Source organism: Triplophysa dalaica, chromosome 5, assembly GCF_015846415.1.
Source record: "Triplophysa dalaica isolate WHDGS20190420 chromosome 5, ASM1584641v1, whole genome shotgun sequence".
Taxonomy (NCBI): Eukaryota; Metazoa; Chordata; class Actinopteri; order Cypriniformes; family Nemacheilidae; genus Triplophysa; species Triplophysa dalaica.
The window spans coordinates 3,652,084-3,672,560 of record NC_079546.1 but is presented as its reverse complement, the minus strand read 5'-3'; the positions used below and the strand labels follow the sequence as shown (position 1 = coordinate 3,672,560).

General features: G+C 39.4%; 4 protein-coding genes across 4 annotated transcripts; 1 reads left to right on the top strand and 3 right to left on the bottom strand.

Moving 5' to 3' along the window:
• The first annotated feature begins 1,451 nt into the window (after positions 1-1,451).
• On the top strand, positions 1,452-4,853 carry pmpcb (peptidase, mitochondrial processing subunit beta). The gene is made up of 13 exons (XM_056749299.1): positions 1,452-1,545; positions 1,814-1,951; positions 2,266-2,352; positions 2,432-2,561; positions 2,630-2,828; positions 3,134-3,213; positions 3,318-3,424; positions 3,687-3,830; positions 3,914-4,074; positions 4,160-4,245; positions 4,321-4,409; positions 4,482-4,557; positions 4,642-4,853. The coding sequence occupies exons 1-13, from the start codon at positions 1,465-1,467 to the stop codon at positions 4,704-4,706; spliced, it is 1,443 nt and encodes a 480-aa protein (XP_056605277.1). The 5' UTR covers positions 1,452-1,464; the 3' UTR covers positions 4,707-4,853.
• On the bottom strand, positions 4,782-9,193 carry dnajc2 (DnaJ (Hsp40) homolog, subfamily C, member 2). Its single transcript, XM_056749298.1, has 17 exons — positions 9,000-9,193; positions 8,457-8,647; positions 8,272-8,347; positions 8,035-8,133; positions 7,796-7,937; positions 7,635-7,715; positions 7,483-7,548; positions 7,280-7,371; positions 7,062-7,183; positions 6,820-6,969; positions 6,648-6,736; positions 6,492-6,561; positions 6,201-6,382; positions 6,023-6,123; positions 5,833-5,943; positions 5,056-5,216; positions 4,782-4,942 (listed from the first exon to the last, which is right to left on the bottom strand). Exons 1-17 carry the CDS (start codon positions 9,058-9,060, stop codon positions 4,874-4,876), a joined length of 1,863 nt encoding a protein of 620 aa, XP_056605276.1. The 5' UTR covers positions 9,061-9,193; the 3' UTR covers positions 4,782-4,873.
• A 496-nt stretch (positions 9,194-9,689) lies between these two features.
• nudt4b (nudix (nucleoside diphosphate linked moiety X)-type motif 4b) lies at positions 9,690-16,250 on the bottom strand. Its single transcript, XM_056749328.1, has 5 exons — positions 15,635-16,250; positions 11,935-12,045; positions 11,581-11,625; positions 11,384-11,471; positions 9,690-11,293 (listed from the first exon to the last, which is right to left on the bottom strand). The coding sequence occupies exons 1-5, from the start codon at positions 15,728-15,730 to the stop codon at positions 11,100-11,102; spliced, it is 534 nt and encodes a 177-aa protein (XP_056605306.1). The 5' UTR covers positions 15,731-16,250; the 3' UTR covers positions 9,690-11,099.
• A 1,955-nt stretch (positions 16,251-18,205) lies between these two features.
• Positions 18,206-20,367, bottom strand: ube2nb (ubiquitin-conjugating enzyme E2Nb). Its single transcript, XM_056748336.1, has 4 exons — positions 20,250-20,367; positions 19,210-19,456; positions 18,990-19,130; positions 18,206-18,912 (listed from the first exon to the last, which is right to left on the bottom strand). The coding sequence occupies exons 1-4, from the start codon at positions 20,277-20,279 to the stop codon at positions 18,866-18,868; spliced, it is 465 nt and encodes a 154-aa protein (XP_056604314.1). The 5' UTR covers positions 20,280-20,367; the 3' UTR covers positions 18,206-18,865.
• Positions 20,368-20,477: the final 110 nt, after the last annotated feature.

The following is a 20,477-nucleotide window of genomic DNA, read 5'->3' as shown; positions in this document are numbered from 1 at the left end:
GTGTATAACATACACAACAGAACATTGAGGTAACATATAACACTTTTCTCCCGGAGGTTCCTGCTCCAAGCAATTCTCCTGGTCTTTTTATCTTTTTTGTATATACCTGGTCCGCATAAGAAATGATCATTCAAAGCTGGATTTGATCGCTGAGCTACCAAACCCAGGGCAAGTGCGCATTACCAACAGACCATTGGAAACTGTATGCGCAGGACAGTTCTTCTGGTTTTTTATTACCGAAAGCTGGCCTTTAACCCTGAACTTTCATGCCTAAGAGTTGTGTTCAAGACCCGTGAGCCACAGGGTAATTTTATCATGTTAGTGTAACTTAAAATATTATCTCTTTGGCCTCGGTTTTCATTTTTCAAGAACATCAAGTCGAGTAACTCAAAAGATATAAAAAACTATTCATGCTTCTTGTCCAATTAAGACTATCATGGACACATTAAAGACTGAACGTCACAAAGGATTTGGGTAATTTAGTTTATTAGTGGTTAAAACTACATAACCCCATACTTTAGCACTGCCTGACCGATGCTTCTCTCATCTACTGTGGGACTTGCTTGAAACATTTAATGAATGTTTGCTTATTGCATTTTTTTGTCACTTTTTTTCTGATACAAGTCTCAGATTGCTTCTGAGAGATGACTTTATTTATGAATTTATTAAGTCTTAAACACAGAGAAACGCCCCTGATCATCTTCGTCATGATATTACTTTTATTAACAGTGCAAACATACACAAGCTGTTATGAAACGACACATGCAATATTAAACAACATCATTCTGGTAATTTTATTTGATCACTTTTTTGTCATCAGTTTTCTCAGTTCTGCAAAGCTTGGCTGGTTAAGAAAGTACAGATTAGTCCCTATTGGAAGATCATGTAACTACATTATAACATTTTTTTTTTAAAGAGTCAATTAAAAGCCCACATGCATTTGGTAAAAAATGCAAAAAACATGTTTTAGTTTAGCAAAAGCAGATATACAGTAGTCGGAATCCGTTTTAGATTTAAATGCATATAAAAGTACAATAGTGTATACATTTTATTTTCATTTAAACTTCTAGTTAACATGACAAAACTGTGTGTAACAATTAACAAATTACACATTACAAAAATAGCTATACCTATCCCAGTTTTTCATAACTTTATTGCAGTAAGTGGCTGATCCTATGACTCTGCTGCCATCTGTTGGTGCAATAAACGAACTTCGCAACTTGACGTTTAACCGCTTGATGGCATAAAAATATGTTTGTAAAACCTGCTGTGGAAACGTTTGTAACCTCATTCAAAACAAGGATATTGTAAGAAACGGCAATAACTTCAACTGTTAGTAAACAACATGAACCTCTTTTCTATCCACAATATATTTCAGTTTCCCAAATACGCAACGTCACGCTCACGTTATTCCATCCAATCAGAGCTCGTCCTTTGCACTACGTCACACGGTCAGTAAACAGCATGGCGGCGTCCGTGCATCGTTTCGGCGCAGCTGGGAGAAGCCTTGTCAAGAATTTATTGAACTCAAGAGCTTTATACAGGGTAAGTTAGGGTAAAAATCACAAATTGTATTAATAACTGACCGAATAGCAATTATTACGTCTTGACAGTTATTTAAAACATGATGGGAATGTCGTGCCCGCTGGACTAACGTGACGCAAACTGAGCCTGTATTATGAAATGACATGATAAGTGACCTGGAATAAACATGTTATTGTTTCTACTCATTTTAAAATCATTTATTTTATATACCTTAGTTACATACTTAATGTTGTCATCGTGGCTATATAACTTTGAAGCGTTGTTTCAGATCACAGCTGCGTCCAATCGGCACCGATCCACTCAAGCTGCCAGTCACGTGGTTCTGAACGTACCAGAGACAAATGTCACTACCCTGGAGAACGGGCTCAGGGTCGCATCTGAAGATTCGGGACTGTCCACGTGCACGGTGAGCTCTTCATCATATTTGCACCAACTCTGTTTCCATCTCAGGTGTTTGGCAATTGTTATTATTGAACAATTAATTTAAATTACATTTGATGTTATCATATTAGGGGTTATTTAAGAGTCAATACGGGGCAAGTGAAGGGTGGCTGGGAATAAAACCCGGCCGCCCCTATCCGAAATATCAGATCAGGTGAAGTATAGATAATAGAATAACGGAAAACATTTATATACAGTGTCAGTGGTGCATTTAATCTTTATTAAATGTTAAACAAAAATTCAGATAATAAACACATAAATCTGTATGTAATGGTCCAGGTTGGACTATGGATTGATGCTGGTAGCCGTTATGAAAATGAACGAAACAATGGCACAGCCCACTTCCTGGAACACATGGCATTCAAAGTAAGAAGCTCACTTACAGAAATAGTTGTTTACATACAGTGTACAGTGCACAAGAAGAAACCCAATCTGTCCATTATAGGGCACCAGGAAGAGGTCACAGCTTGACCTGGAATTAGAGATCGAGAACATGGGAGCTCATCTCAACGCTTACACCTCAAGAGAACAGACCGTGTACTACGCTAAAGCTTTCTCCAAAGATCTGCCCAGAGGTAAAACCCGCACATCACCTTCACAGGGAGAAAGTAATATGCTACAAGTAATTTTTCTGCGTCCCCAGCGGTCGAGATACTGGCCGATATCATTCAGAACAGCACGCTGGGAGAGGCAGAGATCGAGCGGGAGCGTGGAGTGATCCTCAGAGAGATGCAGGAGGTGGAGACCAACCTACAGGAAGTTGTCTTTGACTATCTGCATGCTACAGCCTATCATGAGACACCACTGGGTAGAACCATCCTGGGTCCTACAGAGAACATCAAGTATGTATCACAGTTTACAGATCCATTCAATTCAAGGTCAAAGTTAGTGCACATTTATGGACTATTAAAATCTCCCAATACAGCAATGTCTTCTTTTGCTTTAGTGTGATCTAGTAGAGATGAGATAAATGCTTTCAGTCTTTAAACGTTTTAGGGAATCAATCTATGATATGCTTTATTGACTACACTGGAATAGTCTGAAGGATTTAAACCATGAGAAAAAATACACCCTTTAGATTTAAAACATTATGATGTTCCCTTTAACTTTGAAGAGCTGATCCATTTGTGTTTTGATTCTTTGACAGATCGATAAATCGAGCAGATCTGGTGGAATACATCACAACACATTACAAGGGTCCGAGAATTATATTAGCAGCAGCTGGAGGTAAAACAACACACACAGTTCAGTCTCACATCTTTATATAGAAGTAAGTTTTAAGTACGTTTTCCATATTTTTCTACTTCATTTTTTTAAAATCTTTATTTCAGGTGTCTCACATAATGAACTTATTGGTTTGGCCAAATATCATTTTGGGAAGCTGCCAGCCAGATACAGTGCAGATGCATTACAACCCTGTCATTTCACTGGAAGTGAGGTAATCTGAATAAAATGATTACAAATAACATTAACATTTCTTTATTATTTATGTGTATTATTTATGAACATTATTATTTAACTTTCTGTCGGGTACTTCTTCTAAATGCCTTTCCCTTAGACATCCATTGTAATTTTTGTTCATTTCTAGAACCTAAGGTCAGTCTATATGTTGTTGTTGTTTTGTTATAATCATCAGCACATCAGTAGTTCTTAACTCACGGATCACAGACTTACCACCAGCTTTTCTTGATTCAAAACAGATTCGTGTGCGAGATGATAAGATGCCTTTGGCTCATATCGCCATCGCCGTGGAGGCCGTCGGGTGGTCACATCCCGACACCATTCCACTGATGGTGGCAAACACGCTCATAGGGAACTGGGACCGTTCACTTGGCGGTGGGATGGTAAGACATCCTCTCGAACTAAATCTTTTAGCTCAAGACACACAACTCACTCGCATTCAACACACTGCACTTGATTTTCCCAGAATTTGTCCAGTAAGTTGGCGCAGATGGCGTGTCAGGGGAACCTGTGCCACAGCTTCCAGTCCTTTAACACCTGCTACACCGATACAGGCCTGTGGGGTCTTTACATGGTGTGTGAGCCGGGAACAGTCAGCGAGATGCTTCGCTTCACTCAGCTGGAATGGTGAGACTCTGTCTTTGTAAAACTCGCTGAGAATGCACATGGTGCATGGTTTAAATGTGATGATGTTGAGATGGGTTTCTCGCAGGATGTCTTTGTGTACGAATGTGACGGACAGTGAGGTGAACAGAGCTAAAAACCTGCTCAAGACAAACATGCTGCTGCATCTGGATGGTAATTTTACTTTCAGAAATTCAGAAAACTGCACACGAGACGGTCAGATTCCGTAATAGTTTTATGTGCATCTAGGGTCAACACCTATCTGCGAGGACATCGGCCGGCAAATGTTGTGCTACAGTCGCAGGATTCCTCTACACGAGCTGGAGGCCAGAATAGACGTAAGTGATTGTAAACACTTCTCTTTAATCTTCTTGTGAACTACAGTCATGAGACTCACTCTCTCTTCTCAGGCTATAGATGCCACGACGATCAGAAGCGTGTGTACAAAGTACATCTATAATAAAGTTCCTGCTATAGCAGCTGTTGGTCAGTATTACATTTTTGGTTTACAATACACTAAAACAAAAAAAAAGAGAATAATATTGAGACTTATGGTGATTCTGGTTGCAGGTCCGATTGAACAACTGCCAGACTATAACAGGATCCAGAGCGGCATGTACTGGTTAAGATCATAGAGATTCTATTAACTCAACTCAACCTGTACGCCATCTGTCCATTCACAAAGCTACAAACCACCAGTATATTTAATATCATGTTATTTTACCTGTTTATTTTATTATAAAATAAAGAACAACACAATAAAGTTAAAAGACCGTGGGGTACATGTGCTTTCTCTTTGTCGTCATTTTTTGTTTTTAGCAGCAACCTGTTCTTGAGCGGCTTTCTTGGCTTTTATCATCTCCACCAATTCCTGTAACCACACAAACAGGATTCATATGCTGTGATCATTCTGTACGAAGTATAATACATACAGAAGGGTTGGAGTGTTAAATTTTTGTGTAAACATTAAAGTGAACGGCTCACCTTGTATCTCTTCATGCAGTCTTTCTTGGAGCGTCCGGGCACAGCTTCTGAGATCTTCTCCCAACGCTCTGGTGTGTTCACAGGATAGGTTTTCAGAGCCTGTTCTAGTAGTTTTTGCTCCTCTGTGGTCCAGGGGGCGGCGTTAGATTCAGCACCTACAGCTACAGAGATGGAGACGATAATCGACATAAAACATACAGAAAACGTGCTAAATTTCACAAATTTATTTGTAAAAATAAGCAAACTGTGTGAGTAATGTATGCCATAGCGCAATGCACTTTCCGGGTAATGTTTAACAATTCTACCAAAGATTAACCACCATTTTTAATTCTCTGTCATTAACCATCAACAATTACCAAAAGTACAATATTTAGTTATTAGGGTCACAGCAAATTTGTCGAGAGTCTATGATTAATAAAATTAATTTAATTTATTAATTATGTGAATAAATTGAATCGTTCTTGTGGCGCTACAAAATGTAAAAATGCCAAAACCGAAAAACTGGATAATTTTTTAGGGCTCAATTTACCTTTTTAATTTTTGTGACCAGTACGTGGTGCTTAAAATGTGTTTGTGCCCTTATGTTATGATTATAATGACCAATATGTTGGCAAGGTTGTGGAATTCGTTGACACACGATTGTTATTCTCAATCTAAAATATTTTTATAATTTTTGTAAACTGGGCAAACTATGTACTTCATGCTTGGACCCCTAAATATAGTACAGTCAACATCTATAGGTTATTTCATTTAAATATAGCGACACACGCAACTCACCATCAAAACGCTCTGATGGCACCGCGTTGTCTAAAGTAGGAGGAACAGCCGAATGTTCTTTCTTAAACTTCTCAAAGGCCTTTCGGTTAATCTCATCTTTCTGGTGAGGATCTGGAAACAGAGGAGTAAATAAAAAGTTTGTCTGTTCACCTCACGGAAGAGCAGAGATGACAGTGAGTTAGTTCCTTACCGAGTTTCTGCAGAGTTTTTGCTTTGTTAATGACGTCTTTGGCGTTTCTCTTCACACCGCTATTGGAGTGCTGGTTCATATAGTTGGCGATCACCTCCCACCTGTCAGATCACAACACAGCTCTGTGAGAAACACTGGGAAATACTGTATCATCTGTGATGTTTCCAAGGCAACTCACCTGGCATTGGTTCCAGCGGGGAAGAGGTTCACGGCTTTAATGAGCAGTTGAAGATCTTCTTCATTCCAGGATCTGTTATTGACTCCGCCCCCTCCGCCGGCATGTTCGGCGCCACGTGTGGACTGCTGCGCCTGAATCTCCGCCTCCTTCTCCTTCTGCATTTGAACTTTAACCTCGTGCACCTGCACAGATAAACACATGGTCAAGAACTGAACCAGGAGGAGAATCTGGAGTGCAAACAATAGAAACAATAGTAGTCTCTTTTGTTCCTAGAAAACATGATAAACTCGCCTGTTTCTCCAGAGCCATTTTATTCTGTTCTTTATTCCCAGAAGCAAAAGCCTCATTCAGCGTTTGTAAACTGAAAAAAGAAAAGAAATCTCAGTTTTTCTCTCCAAGTTCTCTAACACAGACTTTACAGTCTTTTTTACAGCAGCACACCATCACCTAATCAGTTCTAAGCGATCACAGAGTTTCTCCACCTCCTCCATCATCCTCACGCTGTCCGCTTCATTATCTGCAAAGTAATTGTGAGTCTGAGGAGCAGAGACAGATAAAGTTTAGAATCTGAACATCTCACTAAGAGCTCAGTGTCTGAGATGAACTAAGGTTTTCCTGCCTTGCACGTCGTTCTGAGTTTTTGTCGTTCTTTTTTGATGGCTTTTTTCTGAGCTTCTTTCTCTTTCTTTGCCAGTTGTGCTGCATGTTTTGCCACCTCCTCTTCTTTCTCCTTCGCCAAACGTGCAGCATCCTCCTCGGCCTGTCGCGCCTGTGTAAAGACACACACACACACAGTCAATCCTGGACTCACACATGCTCTTTCTCTCGCTCTCTCTCTCAGGACGTATAATTTGTTCATACCCTATCCTTCTCTTCCTGTTCTCGCTTCTTCGCCTCAGCTTTGGCCTTCTTCTCAGACTCTTTTCTGGCTTTCTCCTCATCTTTGAATTTTTTTATTCGTGGGTCAGAGTTGTAAGCAGTGTCTACAACACATCATCACACATTCACATGATCATGGCATGATATCGTGAGGGATCCGTAAAACCATAACACACAATACAGTCTAAGTCAATATTTACCAACGAGGTTTCGTAATCGGTTCATCTCTTCCTTCTTTCTCTGCCCTCGAGAGGCCCGGTTCTGTTTATCAATCCATCTTCTTTCATCTCGACTGGAGCAGACGTGACAAGCAGACAAATATATATCAGAAAACACAACAAACACGGTGAAAAACAGATGTCATAACATATTTTACCCATTCACATGAACCAAACATCCTTACCATTCAGCCTTTTCCTTTTCTTCTTCATCTAAATATGAGAATTCTCTCCATGAATCGAAGTTGTACCTTCAGAAAATAAAAACATTAATGAAGAAGATTCATGTGTATTCCTCAGAATACCCAGCTTGCACAAACTGAAACTACAGACTCACCAGAAGGAATAGAAATGATCCACGTCTTCAAAAGAAGACTGCATGTTACCCAGACTGGGGACGTGTTTCTTAACAGACCACCTGGATGAATGACATCACATTGTGATATCTGTACAACGTCTCATTTCCACTTTAAACATTTACTAGTGCAGTGTGTTTACCTGGCATTCCTTTCAAACACATGTGAAAACACCTCAAAAAAGTTTTCTTTGCTGTCTGCTTTCGACGGCACCGTGTTGTCAAAAGTAGGATCTACGCTGTCAAAAGCTCGTCGCTTAACAGGGTCTGACAGGATCTCTATTGCTGTGATTTGACAGAAACAGAATGATAACGGAGAGATCATCATCAGTGCTGCAGAACAGAACCATGGAGACTGAGAAAGCATTAAGTGCAAATTTACCTTTTGTAATACAAGTGAAGTAATCATTGTCCCCCTCGACAATCTGTTCACCTGCCGCTTTCCTTTTATCTGGATGATGTTTGAGGACCATGGCTTTATCTGTGACAAACAGCAGCATGTTAGAATCTTAATAGGCACAAACCGCTCCTACATGTCGTATCATACATATTCCTTTAAACGTATTATCAATGTGTTAATTCAGAAAAGCAGAGAGGTGCGGTAAAACATTTGACTTACGAGCAGCCTTGATCTGTTTCTGTGTTGCTCTGTACCTGACGTTAACCAAACCCAAAACAGCATAATGATCTTGATTCTGTAAAGTCAAAAGAAGAAAAGGAGATGAAAAGGAGATGCATTAAATTCATCTGTTCAACATCACACTGATACAGACACTCGTAGTACACTGACACGCCTCTACACACCTTCCAGTCTTTAGGGTCCAGTGTCTTTAGCAGTGGATACTCCTCCAGTTGAAGTTCTTCTCCCTCTTCTTCCTCAGACAGCTCCTCTTCCTCCTCCAGCTCCTGAAAAGAAGCCGACACATTTCTACTTCTGCGCCTCAGAAATGCCTCGAACCAGCGGCCCACCGGCTCCACCTGAATCTGTACTGACACTGAAAGAGACAAACAACTTATAATCAGCTTATAAACAAATTGAAATTGTTTTAATAAATGCAAACATTTGCAATTGAAACTGTAAGCGTCAACAAATCGGTCAGGTTTCTATCTGTCAAATGAAAAGTTACCAAAATAAAAGTAAAGAGAGATAAAGCTCTATTACAGTGTGACACAAACGGATCGAATTAAAATACTTTACATCAATAGATATTGATTTGGAATAATGTCCATTCATGAAAGTAATAATTACTCCATCTAAATGTACTCTGGAACACTCTGATAATGATGTGAAGAGTTTAGATGAATAATTCTGTTATATGTTAGTATCTCTTTATTACTGACACTTACCGGCAACGGCGTTACACACCGCCGTTATCTGCCCTTCAAGCGCCTCTTTCAGCATTTTCATTCGCAAAAACACACAGAAGATCTACACAACTCACATCAGCATATAAGACCACACTGATTTTGAGTTATCACACTGTGTTTAGATGAGATCTGCCAGATCCACATGGGCCCTGTACAGCTGTGCTGCTACTGTGTCACACGCAGATCCTTCCGATGCGCTACGGATGGAGGAGATTTTGGTTCCGCTTGAACACTCGCCACATGTTCACATTTACAGTAATAATTATTTAAATAAATCATATTTTAACTAGTCAAGCATTAGTTAGTAAAACGTTATCATTCAAACTGCTTTTATTCGTGCTAAAAGTAATTATAAATAGTAATACTTACAATACTAATTGGTATATATGGGATATAATAATAATAAATACTAGTGATAATTTGTACTTGTTTTAAAGTGCCGTCCAATGGTAAAAAAAATTAAGTAAATTTGATTTGATAATATAGTGAAGTATTATTTATTTAATTTTATATTTCTGTATTTTTTCCTTTTACTATTTGTATTACCGTAGTCTTATTACGAATATCAAGGTTAAACTATGGTTATGGAAGCATTAACTACAGTTAATTTTCCAAAAAAATGTAATGTATTTCCACTAATTTTATCAAGAATCAAGCCTGAAACACTGATTCTGTTTAATCTGATACAATCTTTATTGACAAATAAAAATATCCATTATGAACATCTGTACAGATTACGGTAAACATATTGAAACGGAGGACCCGTTGACAACAAAGCAGGTAAGAGGCTGTAAATCAAATCCTGCTTTCTGTAAATATACCAACACCTTGAACATCTCCAGACCTCCAGGCTCATTTACACTTTACAACTAATTCAATATATCAGACAGTACATGCCGTGTGGAAAATAACGCTCCTGTCTGTGTTTTACTAAACACAGTAACATTTGTTTAAAGAAATGTTAGTTTTTTTTCACATTAACATCGGGCAATATAGTGTTTTAAAAATCATGTATACAACAACCTTTCCAAAAGAAAGACTGACCTGTCATCTTTCACACATCACACAGCATACACACAACGGTCAGCAGATGCATGTCAGAACCCACAAATACATTTAACTTGTGTAGTGATTTAACACTTTCAGCAGATACTCTCACACTGATCTGAGACCCGCACACTCACCCAAACATGGATGAAGTGCTGGATTCAGATCAATATAAATTCATAAGTGTTAGAAGACAAAATGACAGTACAATGTGTCTCTTAGTAGTAAAAAGGCACCCAACTCCCACATCAGACAGATAATCACAAGCCTTCACTAACACCAAGTAATGAGATTTTGAGAAGAAGGGATCTTAACTTAATGTCAAATAATGTCACAATGCAAAAAAACTAGTGGTCCTAAAATATGCAGAGTTTTTATAATAAAAAAATGTTTTTAGTTCTTTTTGATTTAAAAACGTTCTTGACATGTTCTGCAAGCTTCTGCCATTAATACAATTTTCTTTTCTCTGAAAAATTCACAGTTTTGTTCTTTTTTAAATTCATCTAAAGAAAAAACTCCTAGAAAATGTTAAGAGCAGAAAAAAGTTAATACATTTGCATTTTAGTTGAAAACCCTTACAGAATTAAATCATATTCAGTCTTTTAATATATATACAAACCTTTTTTAAACCACAGCATAAAATGACAACATAATTGAATCCCGGATATTGAGCGTCCTGTACACAATCGTAATGTGATGGATCTGATGCTTTCAGACATGCAGCTATCCCACCAGGAAGCTTTTAAAGGGCTTGAGTCTTAAAGGGTGGTTTGGGGTCATTAATGAGGTAAGCTGAATGAAATGACAATCCCAGAATGCCGAGCTTTGCAGGTGAGAGTGGTCAAGAGTTGATGGAAGTGCACTTCCACGTAACTTGTTTGTGTAATCAGATGTTAGTAACAGTTTCAAAACCAACGTTAAAAAAATCGTTAAGGCATTCTTCACCAAAAAGTCCACACAGACTCGACCCAAGGTGCATCGGAGGTGATGATCTGGAGTGTGTCGTGTGAGTCAGTGGTTTTTGTTTGGGTCCTATCTGCGGGTGGCTGATGCTGGTGTGCTGAAGAGAGGTGTGAGGTTATTGGCTGATTGTTGGGGTAGAAGCAGGTTGCCGTTGGTGGGTGGGCGACTGATCCGCAGGCGTCTCAGATACTCGGCGTGAACGGGCTTGTGGATCTGGAGAACTTTGATGGCTTCGTCAACAGAAAACCACTCTCGCTTACGACCTACAGAGATGAAACAATGTGTGTCTCAGCAATATTTGTCACGTCAAGAAAAATAAAAAGACCCTTAGGGTGCTACAAACACACGCTCACCGATGGTGACAGAATCTTCCCAGGCATCCAGGGTCTCTGTAACGGTCAGCACATACACATACGTCCTGTGTTTGCGATCTTGATTCTGCTGCAGATGAGAATAGAAAGACTTTCAGTAAAAGGAATTGTAGAGAAGTGCAAACTCAAACAAAAAAAATTCATTGTCCTTTAGGAGAAGGTTGAAATTACTGCCTTACCTCAAACACACCGAGTAAACGGCCCAGTTTACCCTTCACCCCAGCCTGTGGGACAGAGACAGAGATCAAATTTAAACTGTTTTCACTCATAGCCATGAGATTCCCTATAGTAGGGCAAAGAATGCAGTGAAACAGCATGGGCTGGGCTGACTTCACTTTACTTTGTTACATGAGTGAGCCAAATCTATTAAATTAAATGCAATTCACAACACATCAGAACGGATGAACAGGTGCGGGTGAATACTGTAATACCCTCACAGATCGTGAGTTTTTTAAAGAAAGGTTATATAATAACATTAACTAATGTGACGATGCCATTAACATGGTGGTTGCTGTTATGTTAGGGTAACACACCTCTTCAAAGACCTCTCGTACTGCTGCTCCACACGGCTCCTCTTCTGGTTCCATACCTCCTCCAGGAACAATCCACTGATCCGGGTTTCTACTGCTGCTGACTAATAAAACCTGCAGGAAACATAGACCAGAACAGATTCACCGGCATGGATTCATTAACACAGAACAGATTCACTTGCTCTCGCACAGAACAGATTTACTCGCACGGAACAGATTCACTTGCAGAGATTTGCTTGCACAAAAAATAGATTCACTCACAGAAAACAGATTTACTTACAGAACACATTCACTCTCACGGATTCACTCACAAAGAACAGTTTCAGTCCCACAAAACAGTTTCAGTCACACAGAACAGATTCATTCAAACAGATTCACTCGCACAGAACAGATTAAAATGCACAGAATTGCACAGTACATATTGACTCACACAAAACAGATTCAGTCACAGAGAAAGGATTCACTCGCACAGAACAGATTCACTCACACAAAACACATTCACTCGCACAGAACACATTCACTGGCAAAGAACACATTCACTCGCACAGAACACATTCTCTGGCAAAGAACACATTCGCTTGCACAGTACAGATTCACTCACACAAAACACATTCACTCGCACAAAACACATTCACTCGCACAGAACACATTCTCTGGCAAAGAACACATTGACTTGCACAGTACAGATTCACTCACACAGAACAGATTCACTCTCACAGAACAGATTCACTCGCACAGAACAGATTCACTCGCACAGAACACATTCACTAGCACAGAACAGATTCACTCACACAGAACAGATTCACTCTCACAGAACAGATTCACTCGCACAGAACAGATTCACTCGCACAGAACAGATTCACTCGCACAGAACAGATTCACTCGCACAGAACACATTCACTAGCACAAAACAGATTCACTCACACAGAATACAGATTCACGCACAGAATACAGATTCACTCACAGAATACAGAATCACTCACAGAATACAGATTCACTCACACAGACCATCCATGATTCTAAGGGACATTTCTTGTGAATCTGTGCTGCTACAGTATTAGACAGGTAGCGAATGAGGACAATCAAGCAGTACATCTTGATCTATGATCTCTGACTGGCTAATCATCCAGCTGCTGAGGACGCCTCATATGTCTCCTGCGACATCACGTTTGTCACCTGTCATGTTCTGGGCCAGAATGAGGTAAAGTGAGGTTATTTTTACGGTTGACCGCCTTAAAGAAGAGAGGCAAAAGACTGTGTGTGTTAGAGTAATGATGAAGGAAAGCCTCCGGCATCTGAACGTTGTGTGTACAGAACACACACACACATTTACTATATACATTCATCATTGTTCCAGTTTATTTGAACACAGCTGTATTCTTTAAACACGATGTGCAGGTTCTGTTATTTCGCAGAAGTGCTTTAAAAACATACTGAACAATTAACTGAACAACTGTGGTCTGTGTATTCATGTGCTTGTGTTCAGTATAGGAACGTAAGGCTTGAGAAAACTGGACAACAATAAAGCCTGCTGTACAAACATGTTTGAGAATCACTGCGGTAAAACCAGTAATTTACAGTCCTGTAATTTATCTCTGTCCCAGAGACACAACAGAATCTCACAAAAACATGTCTAGATCACCCAAAAAAATATATAAAGAAAGAAAATAAGATTAGATTATTTGTTGAATAGAAAATTTGTTGAGTTCTGCTGCCGGATGAGGACGTATATTCTGATGAATGAAGTAGAGCACTCATGTTTCAGAACTAACATGTTATCTATCTCGTATCAAGGACGGACGTTTGAGATTGAAAAAAATAAAATGGGTGAAAAACATGAATCATCATCGGTCTAATTTGCATGAGGAAATGGATCGACACTGTATTTCCCGTTGTCATTCCCATTGTCACATTGTAAAAGTACAGACTAAATCGGCATTTTAATAAATCACTTAAGATCTTTCATAGTGCAGTGAACAAAAATGTATATTTTACAATCTTCACCTATCACCACCACACAAGTAGAGCTGGTGGAAGCGGTTTGTCTTACTTTTACAGTGTGACCGCTGAAGGACGGCATGAACTTATTACAAGGACAACATGCCGCAGCAAAGCGAGGTTTAGTGTTCTTAACATGCAGAACTTTTTTATTGTTTGTGCACTTTAAATTTTCTGTGGAATTCTCTGGTTTGGACTGAAACATGGTCAAATATTTTGTATGGAGCTGTAGTCTACAGGCCACTACACCACAATAATCTCAGATATACCTAAATGCATGCCTTACTCTATGACCGTTTCTAAACATGCGGTATGCTTTCAATAAAAATAGATGAGATAAAGCTGAGAAAGATTCCAGGAGGACAGGACTATATTAAAAATAAACACAAACTGACAGAGATGCTGACGGCTATTACACAATAAAACAGTCATTATTTTTTTCTTAAAGCACCTGTAGAATCAAAAACTCTTGTCTGTCTGTGTCTGAGACAAATGATCTTTCAAATCATTTGTGCACAGAGCGGGAGGGATTTCGAAGGAATTACGTCCTCATGTGATCCTCGGTCTCCTGCCTGTCCTCTTTCACACAGACACAAAGAGCGCCCATTGGAAATCACTTACACAGACATGCACTGACTGCCGATCAGTCTCTGCTTAAAGTGTTTGGGAAGCTGCTCTGAGATCAGTGTAGTGAGGGGGGTGTGAGCTAACTTGAGACTGATGGTGAAGAATACAAAGTGAATGTGAAGATTTACACTGGGATAACCTCTATCTTGGCGACACCTCCGACAACACGAGCCTCTGTGTTTGGTTAACTTGGATAAACCTTTTATATTTATATTAAACTATATCAAGACACATAAACCACCAACAAACGTTTTGCGTTTCGCTGATAAGATAAAATGAGGAACAAGCAGATCTGAATTTACTTGATAAGACAACAATGTGTTTTCTTTGTCATTCTTTATATGGTGTCCATGGGTGTGTTATACAGTGAAATAACAGACACCAGTATTTTTAAGAAGGCTTTTCCAGGAAGTATATGAACCTGCTGCAGATGTGTACATGCAGAAATGAGTGAGGGTGGTGGGGGGGTTCAGCGAGCTGCAGTCTGACGTGAATTTATTGCATAACTGCACTAAAGAGACCTAGTGACCAACAGTCTAAAGTGCCTGCAAGTCACTATATGTCAAACACTGCCTGTGTGCAAGGACAAAACTCGATAGATAGAAAGATAGATAGATAGATAGATAGATAGATAGATAGATAGATAGATAGATAGATAGTATATTTAAACAGAATCGTCTCTGTGTGAACATTTTTTGTGAGGATCATGTGTTTATGATGAATTGTGTTAGCTGCACATGCATTAAAACCGTGTAAATCATTCATTTTATTTCTAAATGAACATGCATTTCGTATATTTTTTGTCCGAAGCGATCTACAGAATTTACACCTTTTCATGTGGATTGTCTTGATCGAACCCATGACATTTGCGTTGCCAAGGCAATGCTGTAGCTACCAGTTGATCTACAGTCAGTGTTACATCAACGACGAAATATCACTAATGACTTAACTCTAGATTACGTCACACTACTACAAGTGCATTACAACCTGCATTAAATATATACGCTCTCATAAATACAGTATACTGTCAGTGTGTGTTATTCAGCATCGGTATGGATCATTTCCCCCGGTTTCGTACCTCATCCTCCCGTTCGTTTCGGATACACAGGCACGCCGCCCGCCGCTTGAATCCCTCCCGGTCGTACGTCCGCGTCTGGTTCGGTTTGAACTTCATGTTAAAATTCCGTCGGGCCCCGTTTGTAAATCCGACCGGTCAGCAATGCTCCGTGAACGGCCCGAGCACCGTGAGTCACCACGGAGGGCAGAGACGGCGCGAGAGGAGGACGGACCAGTACAGGGCTGCACCGAGCCTAGGGGGTCGCGATGTCTCAAAAATCCTTTTTAAATCATTAAGTTACTCCTCGTGTAATCTAGTAGATTCGGTTAATTGTCCCGCTTGAAGGTTCAGCGCTTATGCCGCTATTCATATCCTATTTTCCCGGTATATATATACGTGCGTGGTGGGCCGGGTGCGAATTCACTAACGTTACGTTACTATGTTGACGGCTTGGTTGTTAATATTCATGAGCTCAACAGTTGACATTGGAGGGTTACCAAGCAACGTCACCGCAAAGTAATCAATATTCATGAGCCAAGACTTCGCATTTAAAGGGTATCACCAATGCGTCACCAAATACTATTAATATTCAAATACTCAATCTTTTCCGTAGTATGAATCGTAATTTTGCCTCCGTTTGGCGACTCCGTGAACTGCGTTCATACACATCGGTTACCGCACACTGCGTAACCTCCTGTCACTTATACAAGTAAATAAGACAGGACATGTCGGATTTCTCAGTATTAATTTGACACGATTTTCGAGAGTGTACAATTTTGAAGATCGGATATTTCAAAATGACACACAAATCCATTAATTTAGGGATCCACAAAACACAATAATAAAATATAAATAAAAACACAATAATATCATGACAGTTTTGGGAGAATTGGCATGAAATAACTATGGTATCGTGGTACAGTCCTCTCATTTTACCCTGCTTTACTGCTATCTGTCAGCATATGAAGCTGTGGACCTTGGTCTCACTATTTTCATGATACTGATCTGATTGAATTGTGATGACATTGTTTAACTTTGACTAAAGGAATTTGACATCATCTTCTGTTATCACTAAGTACACATGATGGGATTTGCTTAAGTATTCACATTATCTTCCAGATTTGATTTGACCTATATGGTACCTTTAGTGTTAAACACTTTTATGGTGCCTCCAGACATTTTCAAAGAGGTATGCAGACCTTATCGTTGCTTCTTGGTTGTTTACGAAAGAAAAATCAAGAGTCCACTTGATTCTTGGATATAATACGGCGCTATTGACATCAATAAGATGTATAGTGGCATTACATCACTTTAAATAAAAGTATTAAGACAAACTACAAAACAGAAGACTGTGAATGTGTCTCTGGAGTCTTATCACAACAAAAGAACCAACACATAAATGTAAATAATACTTTTGTATATGAAACTTTTTAGTTACATGCCTGAATCTGTGCATTGTGTGTACTCTGGAATTTATTGTATATAAAAAATAATAACCGAGACTCAACTCGACTATTAATCGAAAAATAAACGTAAGCTTTCAACAAGAACAAATATGCTAAGACATAATAATAATGGTGTCAACTTCCCACAAATCATGCTAATGGTACCTGTTCAGATGTTACAGTCATAACAAATGACTCATCAGATATGACACAGCACACAAACTGTTTTCATGACTTCACTATAAGACACAAAACACAGGCCGATGCGGCTCTATCTTTCCTACGATTTATTTCCCTGATCCTTGCATGGTTATTTAGTGTGAACAAGGTGAACAAGGTGCAGAAATGATAAATCACACTATGCATTTTCTAAATGACCTGTTTATGTCTTATTCAGTCGGTCTAAATAACAATGAAGCATATTGTTAGGTTGATGCAGTTAATGGTAGGGCACTATTAATAGATTTTAATGGCATACTTTTTTCTTTTTGCACAATTTAAATGTTCCTATTATTGTACTTTTTTCTCTATTCCATTTGTAAATTTTAAAAGTGTTTGACCACCTGATTGTATTGAACTAGTTCTCTAATTTACAAATATTTCTCTAAGAAAAACTCCATCATGTTGTGCAGATGTGTGTTAACCTTGAGTACACGCTGAATGTTTCTGACGTCACAAACTCATTCTTATGGTAAATATTAACAGTGATAAGACACGTGATTGCAAAGATCCTGTTAAAATCAGCAACTTTTTCAATTTTATTACCATAAGTGTATGTTCACAAAACATACGGCTACTAAAATGCTTTGCCTCTGTTTATAGTCAACATGTAACGGCATTTACAACCTACATGTCTTGTGTCATGAGACATTAGGAATAAAACAGATTTTAAACAAGAGGGCCATGAGTTGATTTCAAATGATGGGAATTCATTTGATGGTGAAAATTTGTTCTATATCTCAGCTGGTTGAAGGCTGAAAAATAAGACGAAATAAGAATAAGGCTCGAGGATATAGTTTCTGAAGTAAGGGACATTTTATAAGCCTGTTACAAAGCCAACAGAATGAAAGCATAGAAAATCTATATGACATTTCATTTTCAGCTTTGAATCTGAGAAACACTCTTGAAAGAAAGAGATCAAACCAAATAACATAACAAAAAATATTTTTACTAAAACTGAACATGTACAGATTTAATTTTCCCAGACAGGTCATACAGATTTCACACAAACAAACACACGCACGCACACTCACTCACACAAGCTTTGTTTGGAATACAACAACATCAGAGCAGGTTGTGTCAGGTATGATGTACACGGGTTAACTACATGCTGAAGAGAAAGAAAAAAGTAAAAAATTCACATCATATCGTCCCTGACAAAGCAGCAGCAAATATGCAACCCACGTTAACAGCCCTCCCTCTACGCCCCATAACAAAAAAAAGATGACCCATACACCGGGTGCAGGGACTGGAGCACAGGACACACAAACCTACAATCCAGTCGCAGCCACTGTGATAGACTGAACTACACATTCAGACCAGCCACAGTGAAGTGACCGTGAGGAACTCCAGACCATCACCACACAAAGCCCGAAAGATCAAATATTGGAGCGAACGTTAGCTCTGAGCTGATCCAGGAACAGCCAGTCACTGACACATCATACACTCACCCGATGGGCTGCAGTAGTTGGTTTTGAATCATATTTTTTTTCTGTTGCCGTTTTTATATGTCTGAGAAAGTGTCCTTAAACCCAATAGAAGACAGGAGGAGATTGTTACACCCTCGCTGACGTCTCTTCTTCTTCTTCTAAACCTCAATGTTGTTTCCGGCATACAGCCTGGTCCATGTTCTGGCTGTAAAAGAGATGAAAGAACTCAGATTCTCATGTCTTGAATTCTTATGATGGCTGAAAAACGAATGGAGAACGCACCTGTCTCGATGGCTTGAGCCTCGTTGCTCTTCCACTGTTCGGCTACATCATTGGCCAGCGGATCGTCGGGGTTTGGAGCGCTCAGGAGAGCCTGGATAGACAGCAGCACCGTACGGATCTGCAGAGCCGGAGACCATTTATCTGCAAAGACAAAAATCAGATTAGAACTGGCCTACGGGTATATTTCCACACAGGTGAGAGTGAACAAACAAGCACGCACCTTTCAAAATGTCAAGACAAATCCTGCCCAGCTTGTCCACGTTGGGGTGGTAGATTTTGGTCATGAAACGGACCTTCGGAGCAGCCATGGGGTACTCCTCCGGGAGGAACAGCTCCAGTTTAAACGTTCCACCTTCAAAAGGTGAATCCTGCGGACCGGCGATGACCACGTGGAAATATCGCGCATTCCCGTCATCCGGCTCCGCCTTGATACCAGGTACAGGCTCGGCCATCAAGCGCTGCGTTTCCTACAGAGATACACGTATGACACAAAACCTGTCAGATCGAATCTGATTGGCTACTTGAGCAAAACAAGGAGTGTAAAAGTAAATCACAAAGAAAATGTCCAACATGTATTGTGTAGCTAGCTAAGGCAATTTTTTAGGATATAAATGTCAATAAAATTGATAAAGTTTTGGAAATAAATGTTATTCAGTTTCATTATTTTTCATTTAAAATAACCAGTTAATTAGCAAAGTCTGTCAGGTATTAAAAATCGTATTGAAACATTTTGTTTTAGATGCTTTGTAACTAGATATCCATAATTTCAACGTTGTTTTCTGTGTTTTTAACCAACAAGCACGTTCAGTTGTGTCTGCAATTTGTATGTGAAACTGTTTGACAAGACAGATTTATTTAATTTAGGATCAAATGTACACACCTGTACTATAAACGCAAATTTTCAGAGAGTTTTATGTTGCAGCGCACTAACATGTTCATGCGTCATGCAGAAAGCTTTATAAACACACCCTGAATCTCAAGTGACGTAATAACAGCACATCTGATCATTTAAAACATTGCCTCGTAAACAAACCAGAGAGATCTGAGAACACTCTTCAATGATGCCCTTTTCGTGAAGGTTATTTAATCATGTTTTACGAAATGTTTATATAAATAGTGAACGCGCGGGAGCCACCCTGCTGCAGCGCGAGCGGGGGCCACTAGCACGTGCGGATTAACAATTATTCTCATCGCATCGCTTTTGCGGTGCGCCAAAATAACGCAGCACAAGGCACAAAATAAACATGATATAGATTATACCTTAATGATCCTGCGGGGCAATCCTGCCATGTCGTTTTTTACTGCTCTTTGAGCCGTGTCCAGCTCCCTACTCCTCGCGTTCGGTTCGACAGCGCCTGCGCGCAAACCTTCCGGCAATAACGTCATCAACAGCCCCGTCTCTTTTCTTTCTGGGAAATGTAGTTTTATTTTCACTACCGCGCATTGTTTTTCTCTATTTGCTTTTAGAACTTCATATTTTTGTCTCAA

What these genes read in the sequence shown, in the direction of transcription:
- pmpcb (XM_056749299.1), top strand. Translation starts at nt 1,465, where the DNA reads ATGGCGGCGTCCGTGCATCGTTTCGGCGCAGCTGGGAGAAGCCTTGTC. An exon ending in CGGGACTGTCCACGTGCACG is followed by an intron (nt 1,952 to 2,265) that starts GTGAGCTCTTCA and finishes GTAATGGTCCAG; the next exon opens with GTTGGACTATGGATTGATGC. An exon ending in CTCCAAAGATCTGCCCAGAG is followed by an intron (nt 2,562 to 2,629) that starts GTAAAACCCGCA and finishes CTGCGTCCCCAG; the next exon opens with CGGTCGAGATACTGGCCGAT.
- dnajc2 (XM_056749298.1), bottom strand. Translation starts at nt 9,060, where the DNA reads ATGAAAATGCTGAAAGAGGCGCTTGAAGGGCAGATAACGGCGGTGTGT. An exon ending in GATCATTTCTATTCCTTCTG is followed by an intron (nt 7,549 to 7,634) that starts GTGAGTCTGTAG and finishes TATTTTCTGAAG; the next exon opens with GTACAACTTCGATTCATGGA. An exon ending in CCGATTACGAAACCTCGTTG is followed by an intron (nt 7,184 to 7,279) that starts GTAAATATTGAC and finishes GATGTGTTGTAG; the next exon opens with ACACTGCTTACAACTCTGAC.
- nudt4b (XM_056749328.1), bottom strand. Translation starts at nt 15,730, where the DNA reads ATGAAGTTCAAACCGAACCAGACGCGGACGTACGACCGGGAGGGATTC. An exon ending in GTTTACTCGGTGTGTTTGAG is followed by an intron (nt 11,472 to 11,580) that starts GTAAGGCAGTAA and finishes TCTCATCTGCAG; the next exon opens with CAGAATCAAGATCGCAAACA. An exon ending in GGAAGATTCTGTCACCATCG is followed by an intron (nt 11,294 to 11,383) that starts GTGAGCGTGTGT and finishes TCATCTCTGTAG; the next exon opens with GTCGTAAGCGAGAGTGGTTT.
- ube2nb (XM_056748336.1), bottom strand. Translation starts at nt 20,279, where the DNA reads ATGGCAGGATTGCCCCGCAGGATCATTAAG. An exon ending in TTGTCTTGACATTTTGAAAG is followed by an intron (nt 19,131 to 19,209) that starts GTGCGTGCTTGT and finishes TTGTCTTTGCAG; the next exon opens with ATAAATGGTCTCCGGCTCTG. An exon ending in GGCTCAAGCCATCGAGACAG is followed by an intron (nt 18,913 to 18,989) that starts GTGCGTTCTCCA and finishes TCTCTTTTACAG; the next exon opens with CCAGAACATGGACCAGGCTG.